The sequence below is a fragment of the Pelecanus crispus genome, chromosome 1 (genome assembly GCF_030463565.1).
Source record: "Pelecanus crispus isolate bPelCri1 chromosome 1, bPelCri1.pri, whole genome shotgun sequence".
NCBI classification, from domain to species: domain Eukaryota; kingdom Metazoa; phylum Chordata; class Aves; order Pelecaniformes; family Pelecanidae; genus Pelecanus; species Pelecanus crispus.
Window position 1 is genome coordinate 166713467 of NC_134643.1, and position 15974 is coordinate 166729440.

General features: G+C 38.6%; 1 protein-coding gene across 1 annotated transcript in view; it reads right to left on the reverse strand.

Annotated features, from left to right (window-relative positions):
* UBAC2 (UBA domain containing 2) overlaps positions 1-15974 on the reverse strand; it is a 109930-nt gene that overhangs the window by 12506 nt on the left and 81450 nt on the right. Inside the window, 1 exon segment of the mRNA XM_075717652.1 lies at positions 5794-6039. Coding sequence (XP_075573767.1) covers positions 5794-6039 — 246 coding nt within the window.

Sequence of the window (15974 nt, forward strand, 5' to 3'; positions counted from 1 at the left end):
AACAGAAATATATGAATAGCAGTGGGTTACCAACTGCTGCAAATATGTTACTGAAATGAAACAGTAAAATAACAGAGTTCACACCTGCCAACATCAGCAGCGTATGCAGTTTTTATACTCAACAACCTCTCAGAGTAAAACTCCCTTTTGAAATAAAAACAGGCTTATTCTCAACACAAAGAAAACATGATTAAATGGTTACAGAGAATAATCAAGATTTGAAGATGCCAGAATAGTGCCAAAAAGCAAAGGATGAGTTAAAGATTCACTGAGTTCTGAAGGAGAAGATACTGTTTTCTCTACAGAAATGGAAGCTGTGTGTGATTTCAAAAAGGGCTTGGGGTGTGTCCACACACGTACATTGGCATGCAGAGGAAGGGAAGAATGAAGGAATATCAAGTTTAAATTTAGCCACAATGATTACTGCTGCAGCATACATGTTTCATTCCTGGGCAGAAATAAACCCATAAATCACTTATTAGTTAACAGAATTCTTTAAAAATATGATGTAAAATCTTGTACAGACACATCTCGGGAGTCTGAGGTCAAGTAACTTTTTTATCCTATCAGTACCCTACATATAGTTGTCTTTGAAGTTTATGGCAAGGTTGGTAAAGGCAGTTTCTATGCAATTATGTCACAAAATCCCAAAGTAGCCTTAGGTAACACAGACTAGTTGGAATGGAAACCTAATTAGAGAAAAAGACTGCGTAACACTTGGCTGAAAAATCTCACCCCTTTATTCAGGTAAAGCAGTCTGGTAGATTCCCTCCTGACAATGACACATACATCTGTGGAACAATATGAACAAGCTGCTTCCATCCAAAGTCCTGGCTGTGAGAGCAAGAGTTTATATGGACCTGGCAATGTATAAAGGTTGCAGAAGTTTTTCAGGGTTCAAAATGTCTGTCTGAAGGACTTGTTGTTTGTACTCAAACTTGTGAAGTTGTTCAGGACGACTTTGTCAAAGTGGTATCTCTCAGTGTCAGTGGGAGAGTTAAAGAATATGCTCAGGTCTGGTTCTTACACTTTGAGAAAGCAGAAATGGACTGTCTGGCACTACATTCACTGAGGGATTTTCTTCTACCATCATCTATGAGGATAACATTCCTGAGGAGGAATTCTTGTGCCAGGAAAGTCTTAGCTCCATTAATGTATTTTTTTCCAAGGTCAGGAGTTTACCACTTAGATATAACTAGAAGGTAAATCAACAATCTAGTCTCACAGTCCTTAGTGGACAAAATGTGAAAATTGCACATTTCTCAGGATATGAGACTCCCCATAACAATGAAAATGCTCAGTGTGCCTACACACAGAGCATCCCTCCATCTAACAAATGAACAACTAGAGGAAGTCACATTGTTATAGAAGTCTTTGCAAGCACTAGAATTGCATATAGAGACACTGTGTGATATGAATCAAAGGAGAGTCTGGCCTCACTGAAAAGTAATGGCAGCTGGAATAGAAGAACAAAAAGACAGGAGGGAGAAGACAAAATAAGCTTAAAGTGGAGGATAGGGCAGAAAAGAGGCAGTGAAATGAAGATTTCCATACGTGGCTGTAGGCTTATCACACAGTCTGGAGCAACCTGGTGAAGCTCTATTCTGAGCCAAGAAACTTAAAAGAAACCAAGAAGCAGGTAATATGGTGTCTTTAACATGCTCATGCAGTATGAATGAAGGAGTAAATGCTCTGTGGATACAGAAAGCATTTTTTCAAGATGAAGGGACTGAGGTTCATACACCACCCCTCCCCAATGGGCACAGCGATGAGCACTCAAAGGAGAAGCGGTACTTAGTGGCCAACAGAAGGCACCGACCACCTTTCCCGCAACTTTCTACCACCTTCCACATATCCATCTTTAGTGACAACAGTGTTGTCAGTAATACCTAGACACAGACTCCTCCCTTATCTGTTTGCAATTTGGTTATCTGCCAGCCTTCCTCAAAGTTTCTCAATAGGAAGTGAAAGTCAAGTTGACTCCCTGCTACCACACTGGTGCACAGATGCAGCAGTTGCTTCCCTTTTCCCACCAGGGCTTTCATTTGGGTAAGAGAAAGATAAGCTTCAGATAAATGCTGGGAAATGAAAGAGATCAAGAACTAGAAAAGTCAGGAGAAGAAGACCAAAATGTTCATTGATATTACAGTATCGAAAGGATAAAATATTGCCCAAAGACCTCAACTACACCTTGTCCGAACATGAGAAATGCAAGAGGCATCCATCCCTAAAATCCTATAAGCTTCACGATGCATCAGCAAATGACTACAAGTGGTGAGACATGACGGCAGAGGACTTCCCCCAAAGCGAAGAAGGATTTTGTGCAGGAGCAAACACAAAGTATGGGAAAGAGTGGAGATGAAGGGGAAGAGATGATGAAAATGTGGGAGGAAAATGGCGTAGTGGGGAATGAAAATGTGAAAATGGTATTAAGGGGAAAAAGAGATCAGATAACGGGAAAAAAAGAAAAACAGGATAAATTATTTAAATTACAAAAGAAGACATACAAAAGAGTGGGAAAGAAAAGAAAAAAGAAACTAAAGCTTTAACAGCAGTAACAAAATAGCAAGCTGGTATTTTTTGAGGGAATGAATACATATGGCACACATTTTATTCTACCGTCTCAAAAGATGCATGGAGGTGATGGTCAGTAATTCTCCACTTGTGACAAGTTCATCATTTCTCAGGATTATCCGTGGAAGAAAAAAAAGAACAGAAAGTTTTCAGTATGCACGCTACCATCTGTTTAAGGGCTGTATCCACAGCAACTAGAAACCAAGATAAAAATCAGTCACCATGTAACCACACTCCCCTGAGAAACTAGCAACGTAAGAGAATTTTTTCAGTTTCTAACAACATATTCAGACACAGTATCACTGAACATTTAAGGGCTAAAATGAGGTACATCAAGTAATGAAGCTGGTGGTTTATGTTCAAATTCTACCACATACTTAATCTGCTCCTCGAAGTTATGGGTGTCTGACAACCCAGCACTCACAGGCACAGCTCCATGCTTCAGGCTCCTCCAGACCAGAACATTTCAGCTAGAGAAAGACTGAGAAAGGTAAAGCTTAAAGAGTTGCCAGCAAAGAAATTCTGGGGTGGCTGGTTTGGTGGTTTTTTGTTTGTTTTGTTTTGTTTTTTCTGGTTTGGTGGGGTTTTGGGGTTTGGTTTTTTTTTTTTGGGTAGAAAGCATCCAAAGTGAATTCTGCTTTGGATAAAAGAGCTCAGTGAATAGCAGGGGGAAAAAAAAAAGATAAAATTATTTCTTTCCCCTTTTTTTTTAAAAAAAAAAACCTTTTACTCTTTTCGTGTTGGCTTGTGTAACTTGTCAGGCTCATATTCTTCAGAATTTCTTGCAAAGACCTGAAGAATAAGCTTACCACAAAAGGCTTCTATCTAAGAAAAGGGCCTCCTTATAGCCAGAACAGAGTTTGCCACATTGTGCGGACAATGGAGCACCATTAAAACCACCTATCGTGTTCTTATGTTCTCCTTCCATAATACTACCAATATACAGGGAAATTGCACTGTCTCTTTTCTCAAACAGAAGAACTGAAGAGTAAAGGAGTAGGAGGAATGAGCAGAGCAGCTTCTCAAGGGGCAGCTAAACAAAACTGTTGCACTACGGCATACAGAGGAAAGTTAAAGTTCACTTCCCTAGCCAAACAAAATGGAAAGCAGGAAAGAAAACGCTAAATTTATCTCACCTATGCCACACTACCTACAGACAGCATATTGGGACCTCATAAATCTGTACAACATTCTCCCAGAACATCATTCAAAGCCGTATTTGATGCCTGATATATACTTTGTACTTTTTATTATTTTCAGTTTCACAAAAAAACCTCCCTAAGAGTTATCAGCTTCACTCCCACAGGTAAAAATATCATCTAAATTCCATCTGTAATGTGATCTGTTCAACTCCACTGTCTTCAAATTATACCTTTCCAAGCCCCTAAAGGTAAAAGAATTGCCCAAGTACAGCAATCCAGAAAATGGTTTTCAATTTTTTAAATATTATTTTGAGATTGAAATTAGCCTGCATTTCATTTTTAACCACCACATCTCAACATTTGTGAATCATGCTTTTTGTGATTTAGTTGATGGCCAGCAAATTCGGTGAGCGAGTAATATAAAAAAAGGCTGGTCAAAAGCTTTCATGACATAGCGTTTCTGAAGAACCTCTTAAAACATTCATACATTGATCCCATTGCCTTCCGATCACTGGTTTCACAGATTAGCACTGTCAGTTAACTAAATGCTGTGCTCAAGTTAAAGGTCAAACATGAAGGTAACTTGAAAGTGTTTTGGCAACTTGTAAAGGGAAGTGTCTTACTGATGTTCAAACAACGTTCATTTATCTTACTTAAAGCCCTCCACCTTTTTAAAGAACTCTACGTGAAGTCAAACATGAAAAGACATTTTTCCACTTTCATTGTTCATAGCCTAAGGAACGGAGAAGCTGAGAAGAAAATGTTATCAATTCTTCTTTTATCATTTACTGTTCTGAACTTATTTACCACTTCTTGCAATTAAAGATATATTATAAAGATTGTCCTTCCTAACTGGAAATGGCTTCTTCCGCCTTTCTGAAGAAACTTGGCTGCACTCCTGCCAGCAGCTTGTAGGCCAAGAGACACTTTCAATTCATTTTCTATTACAACGGCAACATTCAAGAATTGAGTAATTTCTAGTTCAGTTTTTATGTTAAAACTTAACATTCTGATGGGAATAGAGAAAAGCAGATTAGGATCTTTCCATTTAAGGAACAATTTCATTGGATTGAAATGTTAAGAAATCATGGAAAACAGAACTATGTTATCAGGGACTGGAAACAAAGATTCATACTCCAGTTGTTGGCCAAAGCTTTATGCCATCTCACCTCTAATTCTGGCAACCTATCAGCAGTAACATAGCTATACCTACTTGCACTACACTACCTCGGACATGACGAGAACTTGTGTATCAGTACAGAGTTGTGTTTCAGGCAGAAGAAACTCAGTAAAGGCTTCCAATTGCTAGGCTGTAATTAAATTACGAGCAACATATCTTCACATAGAGCAATGCAAGACCTATGTTGTCCACTAGGTTTGATAGTAGTAACACATACATCTAAGATACAGGAAAAAGTGAATTGAGACACCATCTGCCTTGTTCTATTGCCCTACAACGCAAAGTATGCGAGTTATCTGCATTTGCTGGTTTGACCAAAACAGAAAATAAAAAGGCTCTGCTATTCTATTCAATAAGGAAGTAAGAGCATTAAACGTGGCAAACAGAAAGTCCCTGTGCTTGACCTCCGTAAGAAAGTTATAGAGTTTAATTTCTGCACTTTCTCAAAAGAAACAAGCCTTATTCAAAGTACATCTGCAAACAAAGGAGTTACGTAGACAATTTTCAAGCTCTCTGAAAAGGATGCTAACAATACCAATACTCAGAAGAGTCAGTAGCATTTTGACTTCCTAACTTTCTACAATGGCTCTTACTAAAGACCACCAAGAGGTAGTCACTTTACCTTTCAGCCTCAGTTTTGGTGAAAGAATGCCAGAAGCACTGATAGCCTTACATGATTGTCTGACATTCTGCTTAGACCTTGTGAAGCAGTTTTAACATACAAAGCTACATAAAACACTTAAATGGCTATTAGCAGTACAACAGTGTATGAAAGCCTGATGGAGAAGAATAAAGACATATGTTATTTTTAAGAAACAGGAACCACAAAAGATATATGAACCAAAAATGTATTTTTCCCATAACTTAATATAATCCTTACAGAACATATATCAATACCTGCTGCTGCCTTTGCCGCCTCATTTGGGCAACCTGAGACATCATGATTTGACGATCCAGTAACTCCATTCTCTGTTGCCTCTGGATGTCAACTGTTGCTCCCATTCCCACTCGAACTTCATTTGTTGGTTCCGCAGATGAGAAGATTGGTTCAAGAGTCCAAGAAAATATCTTTGCTACCCAGCTGGGTACACAAAGAATTCGATGAACTTTTAATATACTGCTATTGTAGCAAATCCCAGAAACCTAAAACAAAAAATGAAATGTTAAAAAAAAAAACACCCAACAAAAACTTAAATACACCAAATTTACTTTGTAGTTAGCTGCAGATAGCAGTTGGTCTTTCTGTTTTTTAAAGAACTTTTTATTGTATTTACCCAGAGTTCTCAGTCAAGAATCAGAGGAAGAATAGGGGATTTCTTTACCTCCAGCTTCCTCACAACTACAGATGATTACTTTTTAAAATCTGTGTACTGCATTGCCTGTGACTCAGAAAGCTGCTTGGGGTTTTTTGTTTGTTTCAGAATTTGAGCCCAAACCAAGCAACCCCTTCTCAAACAGGTCAAAATTAAAACAAAATTTTCATTTCTAGTAAAGGAACTGGTCAGGGTGTGCTGCATGCTGACCTGAGAAGATTAAGGCTGCCCTTCAGGATGCTGAAACATTGTAAACACGCCTTAAAAAACCAACCTCCTTACGGCTTCTGCCCCCACCACCAAAGTCTCTCCTTCTAGTAAAAACAAAAGCAAACCAGATGATTTGAAGTTAAATCTAAGAGTACACACCGACTTATTCCAAAAGGATCCCATCTACCTTCTAGGAGAAAAAGAAAGGTTCAAAAACCAGTTCACTAAAAACTGTGATATTGAAAAAGCCAGTTTTTGTGATGCCCTTCTCCCACCTATAAGAAAAACACCCTTTCCCTGTGTTCAAACTTGTGCTTGCCTTGGGGCTTGATTTCATTTCAGATTCAGGAGGAGCAACAGAAATCCATGTGCCCCATAAATGATCTACAGTCATCATTTTAAATCCCATTACGAAGCCCTAGCACTTGAGCCCAAAGTGGTCCAGCAGGAAGGCCAAAGTTCTTGCACAAAATCTGAGGCTGCATTCTGCTTTATGCCACATTTCAGTATTTGTGACTATTTATTGTCTGGTATGCCGTAAGAATTATGCTATGAGCACAGAGTGAAATGAACAGGAAGACATATAAACCCAAACCAATCTGTAAACATACCCAAACAATGCAGTTATGCTAGAAGCAATGTAGAAACTCCACATCTGGGCCAGTTATTTGGGGATATTTATTTTATCTCACTGACATTTGTATTAATATACCAAATGCATTGCTGCATATACAAAGGGAGACAGTATAGGAAAATGCAACATTCTTTGGGAGGGGGATATTTTTCAGATTATTTACAAGGTTATTGTTAATTATCCAGTGAGATAATGAAACTTTTAACAAAAGTACATTCTGCTTTGGGAAACAGTGATTTTCGTTTTATTCTGCTTTCATTTTATGACTGCTCTCAGGGTTGGATGTGACACTAAACATGGGCTACCATTCTAAAATGAGAAAGAACAGTTTCAAACTACTCTTAACCCCTTCAATCTTTTTGTGCTATGAGGAAGGAGGTAAATGGGATGGGATAAGAGGAAGGCCATAAACTCTGGCATCATAGTGAAGGCTGCCTTTAACAAAAATTTTATGTATTCAAAGAAAGGTCCTGACTGGACTCCAGGAATGACAGGCTGGAACAGAAGCTTCTTCATGACCTCAGAAATTCTTTCCTCACCTCTAGTGAAACTGTTCCAGATGACTGTAAGCCCATGACCGAGGTTGCACACATCAACTGGAAACTAATAACTATAATCGCCAAAGAGTAAGTGGAGGAAAATTTGTATCACTTCTGCAATTCATCTACTTTTGGTATGCAGTACTTGAGGTATCTATCTGGCAAGAAAGTCTCTCAGAAGCTAACCACTTATTCCCAAGAGAGTTATGTAGATAGACTCCCCACTCAAGAAAATCTAGACTGTAGGGCTACCAGGAACGTCCACTTTTTTGGGAGGAAGAATTACTGAACCAGGTTGCAAATATTACATGTACATTTAATCTGATGATTTCTTAGATGCAAAATGCACAAGCAGCACCAGAACCTACAAATTATCTTCCTTCCTCCCACCTCGTATTGTTAGGCTATGGAGCCAGGCCCTCTCATTGGCCCCAGGGATTCTGCATTCCTGGTTGCACAGGTGTAACCAGGCAGGGAAAGCGCTCCCACTCAAAATACGTTGTCCAACATGACACGAGCATTCCCTCACTTCTTCCAAATGTCCCTGCCAGCTACGGATCTCTGATCACTCTTATCACCTGCAGTCCTGTGTTAAGATCTAATGTTTTCACGGCACCCTAAATCTTAAAACGGGTTCAAAAAGTCACAAGAACAAGACAAAGAAGTGGTAGGAAAATCTACACGTGTCTGAACACATTAACCACAGAGTCACTCTCTTATCAACTCAAGATAGAAAATAGAGCAAAGAGATAGCAGCAGCATGTCTTTAGTGTCAGTACTTTGGGACTTGTTTGTCTCAGAAGGGAAAGTGTACTGCAAGCACCAACTAGTAGCTGCATCAATAAAAGCATTCTCGTATTTTTCTAAGTAGAGACGGCTAGTCATAGAATCATAGAATCATTCAGGTTGGAAAAGATTCTTAAGATCATCGAATCCAACCGCTAACCTAACATTGCCAAGTCCACCACTAAACCATGTCCCTAAGTGCCACATCTACACATCTTTTAAATACCTCCAGGGATGGTGACTCAACCTGTTCCCTGGGCAGCCTGTTCCAGTGCTTGATAACCCTTTTGGTGAAGAAATTTTTCCTAATACCACATCTAAAGCTCTGCTGGCGCAACTTGAGGCCATTTCCTCTTGTCGTGTTTGGGAGAAGAGACCAACATCCACCTCATTACAGCCTCCTTTTAGGTAGTTGCTAAAATGGAGAATGGCACTTAGCACTGCATGTGAGACTCATACACATGGTTCCTACCTGCCTTCCTAGCTTTACTGAACTCATTGGAGTAGCATGCCTGGTCTATAGCCAATGCACCAGTTGCAGTGGGCTGTCTTCTTTCTCCTTGCTGCTCCTCAACAGCAGACTAGTGTCTTGGCCCCTCCTTGTCCTGCCTTAGACAGAACCTCATTGCATAACCCAAACATGTGGACTTCTGTGTTCACAGAGCAGGAAGTTGAGAAGTCTGACAATATGAAGTTCACAGTAAAATCTAACATAAAAAGCACCTGGTGAAGGAACAAGACAAAACCGTGTGGGACTAGCAGAAGAGAAGTGTATCTTCTACATACAGTTGCCAAGAAACTTACTGTGGACCGGTAATTGTTCAGGGCAATCGTGTGAGACTTGCAATTCTTCACAAGTATAAACAGATGGAAGGACAGACTCAGTGGTGAAGAGCACCAAGTGCACACTGGCAATCCACCTTGTTACCTCCACAGCTGTTAGGATTTCAGTGCCACTCCCCTTCCTCTCTCCCTTGATTTACTACTCTGATTATAAAGCTATTAGGTGGAAGTACAAGACACTTCAAATGCTGTGCTCAGTTTTAACAAATTTTCAAGAAGTTTCATCTAGTGAGGAAGAGATACCTGTATGCATATTTCCAATAAACCCAGAATGGAGGAATCTGTAGTTAAAATAGGTCTTGTGATTCAGTCTGGTTTAGTGTCATACACTCATCTTAATGTCAAGTATTTCCAAAGAACTTCCTCTTTAGCTGGTTCATATGCAGAACTTGATATATATCATTTAAAGAAAAAACCCAAGCTTTGACAAAGTATAAAGTAACTTTTCATACCATTTTTGTTATAGACTTGTAGTGAATTTCTAGTGTTTAAGAAAGTAAACCAACTTTTTTTATTCAATGAAGATAAGATGATCTCATTCTATCTCAACTTCAGCACTGTACATCAGATTAAAGGGCTACTTCCCCCAAAGATGAGCCTCCAGAGTATTTTAGGCTCTAAAAAGTCACCACAGAAAGACACTGCAGCTAAGTTCACATTGTTAGAATGGAGAAATTTTGGCTGGCAACATAAAATGCATCTTAGTTGTTTTCTGTTAGTCACACCACCATAACCTACAACCTCATCCACCACATCGTATAAGGCGCAATGCTAAGCAGAGGAAATGGAGTATGCTGGAAATTGTCTGGCACACTGCAGAAAAAAGTGTGCTTATATTTGTTCAGTTTCTTAACATCATGGCTTACTACTGGTCCTTCACATTAAGTCTCCTAACCTCTTCCTGCCCCTGTATAAAGTCCAACTTCCCCTCGCCTTCCCTCATGTCCCTCCGAAGTTGCACACTTTTTAGAAAAAGGAAGTGGCTGTAGTTTCTCTGTTACATTAGGTAAACCAAACATGGAAGCTCTCCAATATTTTACATGACAAAGACACATATGCTCCACTACTACCTGAGATATTTAAAATCACTATACTTGATTAACACTAAAAAAGGAAATAAAATGGAAAAAACAGTAAGCAGATTGGTATAGAAAATGATGTTGAAAATTATTTTGCCTAATGGTTAGAACTTGACAGCAAATACCCAATTATTTTGTTCTGAATAATTTAAATATATTCATCATATGTATTCAAGACTTTGCTCTTTTCAGATAACAACAAATTGAAAGCAAACAGCAGTATCCTTAAGGTGAAGTGACATTTTTATACCTATTTCATCTGCTTTATCCTTAGTATGTTCTGAATTCTATACAACTTGAATCAAAACAAGGGGTTAAAGTTTGTGTCGTGATTCTGTATTTACCTTGATTAGAGAAACACATTTATCAAGCCAAGAGAGATCATGTGAAAACCACCCAACAAATAAAACCACTACACATGTATTTTCAACTTGTAGTTATAACCTGCAACGTAACTGTAACACAACAGATTTGTTTGGGTGTTCTTTGCAGAAATAGTTACTAAGAGTATAAAGAGCCTTTTGCAATAGTTAGCTTGGCAGAAAAATAAGATTATAATAATAATAATGAACTAATTCTCTTCAATTTCTTTCCCAGTTGACTGGGCTCGTAAATTTCCCAGATACCTTGAATTTTTTTCTTCAGAGTCCATTGATGCTGTCTTCATTGGTCAGGTGCAATCATTATCAGATCTCAATCTTTCTTTGGGTATGTGCAAGCATGACTGTACTGCCATTTCAGCACAGTACATCTATTCTTAACTTGCACTTGTGACCTAAGGATAGGTTCCCTCGGGGCTCTGCTACAGTTCTGCAGGCAATTATCATATTGTTAACCAAACCTCTTTACGTAAAAGATCATGATTGGATTTATCTGCCCCAATGTAGACACCTGTAATTTAAAAGCCTACTTATGAGCTGTTTGTTTTAAAGCTGGTTTCATAGTTGACAGAGAGAAACGGGCACTGTTAAGATGTGACTCATCCTGTGGCACGTCTCCAAAGTACACACACAGCTGAATTACTCTCACAGATTCCCTCTCTAAACAACGGTAACGTTGCAACCATGATGGTGTACATGTACAGGCTAGAAAAGCTTCATAGAAGCAATCTACCTCTTACTGAACCAGTTGGCACAGTTGACCAAGTAGACCGGATTTTGGGCACACAAACTCTTCCTCAGGTCTGAGAGAGAAACAGAAAACTTAGGAGTGAAATACAAACTGAAAACTAAAATCCATTTTTCTACAGGATTTCAGAAGCCATGCATATAAAAGAGAAAGTATCTTATGACACATTATTACCTTCTCCCCTCCTTTCCCACTACTTTCTCCTTCTTCCAGAACTGGAAATATCTGCATCTCCCTCCTCCCCAAACAATTACCTCACTTCCACACTAACAACCCCCGTATGCCAGATGAATCAACTACTTTTCTTCTCTGATGCTTTAACTGATGCAGGAGTAAGTGCTGTCAGCTTAGTCAGTTGTCATGCGTTTACATGTAGCCATCTAGACATGAGCAAGGTGTCTAAGCTCCCACCACAGAGGAGATTAAGTCAACACAGTCAGTAGAACATAGAGACACTCATCTCAAATTAAGTCACTTACAGTCACTCAACTGAATATTGACCATTGCTCACATGCACATACCTCACGTTAGTTTTGGGTGGGATTCAGCACATCTGTTAGCTTACTTATGGATATCTGCACCTGTCCTAAAGTTAGGAGACAGACAAACAGACAATGCTTCTTTTTCATGCACTAATCTCTGTTATTCTATTGCTTTTCCATTTCTTATTTCAGGCTATGCACTTCACAACCTGTGTGCTGAGCTTCCTGAACTGCGTTGCCAGCAGGTCGAGGGAAATGATCCTTCCTCTTGTCTCAGCATGGGCAAGGCTGCACCTGGAGTATTGTGTCCAGTTCTGCACTCCCTGGCACAGGAAAGACATGGACTTGCTGGATCAAGTCCAGTGCAGAGCCACAATGGTGATCAAGGGACTGGAGCATCTTTCACATGAGGAGATGCTGAGAGAAGTGGGACTGTTTGGCCTGAAGAAGAGAAGATTCAGGGGGATTTTATCAAACTATATAAATGCCTGAGGGAGGGTGCAAAGAGGACAGAGCCAGGCTCTTCTCAGTGGCGTCCAGTGACAAAACCAGAGGCAACGGGCACAATCTGAAACACAGGAGGTTCCCTCAGAACATAAGGAAACACTTTTTCACTGTGAAGGTCATTGAGCGCTGGCACAGGTTGCCGAGGGAGACGGTAAAGTCTCCATCCTTGGAGATATTCAAAAGCCATCTGGACATGGTCCTGGGCAACCGGCTCTGGGTGGCCCTGCCTGAGCAGGGGGCTTGGACCAGATGTCAACCTCAGTGATTCTGTGAACTTAGTACTTGGTCTTTGGTGGGCAGTTCTATCAGCAAAGGAGAATCACATCAGTTACACATAAAATATATGTTTTTATTTAGGAAAGTACTTAAAGATAGGTAGAATTTTTAATAAGCGAGTAGTTTCACTGATATTAGCAATACGACTGATACATATATTGTAAAACCAATGTCAAATATTCAGAAATCACAACTCAAGTTCCAAAAAGTCACTAGCAAGATTGTCTTAAAATCCTAAGGATTTTTTTGGGGGTGGGGGGGGAAACCCAAACCCAAACCCAAACCCAAAACAAACAAACAAAAGAACAACAAACCCACAAAACTTTCTGTCATGATTTCTAAGCCTTTGGGACATTCCTTTGGATTTTGAAGAGGTAGTTTGCACAAGGATTAAAAGCTTATTTTACTACTACGAAAGCTGACATTCCCAAGCAATGTCTTGACTCCTTGAGAAAAAAAGAAATCAAAAGTGTTGGTAACACTTTCTGCATCTTTACAGACTTTCCTGAAAAAGAGCTTGAGTTATCCATATAATCCAAAAAAGACCCTGTAGTACTGGTGCTTTAATTCTGAATATCAGGTCTTGAAATTTTATCCTGGTCAATATTTTTTTTCCACATCTTTTATACAGTAAAACCTTTTGCTGCAGTTTTTAGAACATAATCCTCAGTAACGGGCAATATGATATAGCTGTAGAATAAAGACCTCTATAGCACTTTGTTACATGGGTAGGTGTGTATATAGGACCTTTGCTGACAGGCAAAACAGAACCCATGCAGGTGTCCTAGTGTGGTAGTCAAGCCTGAGCTAGAAAGCCCAGCTCATGAAGTAGGCAGAGCAAACACAGCTCTATACAGAGCAGCCCAATATAGCTCCAGTGCAACATCCATGGGGTGTTTAATGGGATTTCTTGATGGTGTGGTCAATGACATTGGGTAATCAGCTGAAAATGACATTTTGGCCCACTGCACCACTGGCACACACACTCAGCCTTAGCTGAACAGCCAATGGCAGTTCCAGCTCCAACCAGGCATGTTGATTTCAAACATAAAGGCTCAAATACCAGTTGCAATTAAAGACAAGACACCAGCAGGAAACCTTTAAATAATCTATGTTCTCTGATTTATTTAAATTTTCTTAGTTATTTCTTCTAAAAATTATGTTTCTTGCTACTGAAAATGATAAAAATATGTTCCTCTGTGATCACCCAGTGTTTCCACAAAACTAAAGACTTAAATAAATACATTTAAAAAACAAATTTAAAAAAAATCAATGAGAAGGCTACAATATACTTACAAAACTATTTAAATTTTAAAAGATACTGTTAGGGATACCCCCTGTTTTTGTCAATTTTTCAAGTCAGAAATGTACCGTGAAGGAGTCTGTTATGAATCATTTGGGTGAAAACAAGCTCAAGATGAAAAAATAGCAATGAGAGTTTTTTTAAAGTGCTATTAATGTTATTCTGAGTGCACTAAATTTTACTTTATACAATAACAATATTTTAAAAAGTAATACATCATTTAATTGTTTCTTAATATGATTTTGTTTTAATTTCTTCCTTCTAGTAAGTTTTGCCTTTGCTATAGCTTTTCATAATTCCAAATTTAAAAGAATGAATTAAAAATGTTATTTCAGTTATTGCAAATAATTAACTTTTATCTACCCTGAACTCCGATTCAAATATTGCTTGGCTATAAATCAACAGCATAAAAAACAATTAATGCATAGCTTTCATATATTTTTTTAAATTATCCAACTCAGTCCTATTAGACTGACTCTCTTCTGCATCACCAAAGCACTACCAGAAGACATTTAACTAGATGTAAGTAGACTTACCTGAATCACCATTTATAATTAAACAATTACAAAGAATTCAAGGAATATCACACTTTGATGTTGACTAAAGATCTACGTAAGACTCAGCGTGGATAACTGGAGGATGTCCAGACTAACTGGAGGATGAAGGATGACATATGGCAGGACGTGAATGTGGAGGTAACTGCATACTACATTATCAGGCTCTGATCAAAGATTGTCTTCAAGAAAGTCAGCACATACTTAATTTTAATTTTAAGTATGTAGAAGGGATAATATTTTAAACATGAATACTGCACTGTGGGGTAATACAAATGCTTCTGCATTCTCTGCAAAACATTTTTTAAAAAAAGAAAAAGAATTCAGTAAGGATTGTTCAAAATCACTTAAGAAAGATGTGGAAGAGGAATAACAACAAGAAAATAAATGATTCTTAGGCCTGATCAGATATAACTACATACTGTTATTTTTAAGACAAGAACTAAAAAATGAAAGTCTGGTTTAAATGTTTTGCTCCCCAGCCCAATCACATCTTATCCTATAAATGCTGATTCTAAAGGACAGGAACTCACTATAGAAAAATACCTCAGCTGAACGAGTAACAAACAGAAAGGATGAATAAAGTTCTTAAGAAACAGAACTCAAAACAATCCAAAGCACGCTCAGGAGCATTTAACAACAGATATCTGTAGTCTATGTAAAGCCAAGTTAGCAACTTCAAAATTATGAATAAGAACTAAAGCACTCAAAAATCAGAACCGAAATTAAAACCAAGCACTCACTGCCTGAACTTTCTATCTCAACCTTAAGCCTTTAAAGTACATGCTCTAAATTACAGATTCTCTACAGTTTTCCAATATCTCAAGTACAGAAAGCGCAACTTTTCGTAAAACCTGAGAAAAGTAAATCACAGTGTAGCACAGAAACAATGCAGAAGGCCGTTGCATTTGGTTTAGTGAAATCTGCAAAGTAAACAGGGTTTTACAAACTTCAGCATTTGTAAGGTTAAGACAATTTCAATTTCCTAATGTTTGAACTGAACTCTACACAAATGCAAGGCAGCTCACAGAAGACTTGGGGTATTCCAAATTTTGAACTTTATGCAATCATAGAATCATAGAATCATAGAATCGTTTAGGTTGGAAAAGACCTTTAAGATCGTCTAGTCCAACCATTAACCTACACTACCAAGTCTACTCTAGGCCAATCAAGGGTAGACTAGACTAAAATGCAGGTCACCTTGCAAACAAATAAACAAATGACACTAGATAAGAAGAAAGAGGCTACAACACTAAAATTGCAGAAAGGGCCTGAAAGATACCCTTCCTCTATGAAATATAGCCCTAGCTACGTAGTTAGCAGAACCCTGGCATATGATCTATATGATGACAACATTATACTAATGAGTGGAGGGAATAGCATGTCCCAGTGGGCATATCTCATCTGCTGGTACCAACCTGAGC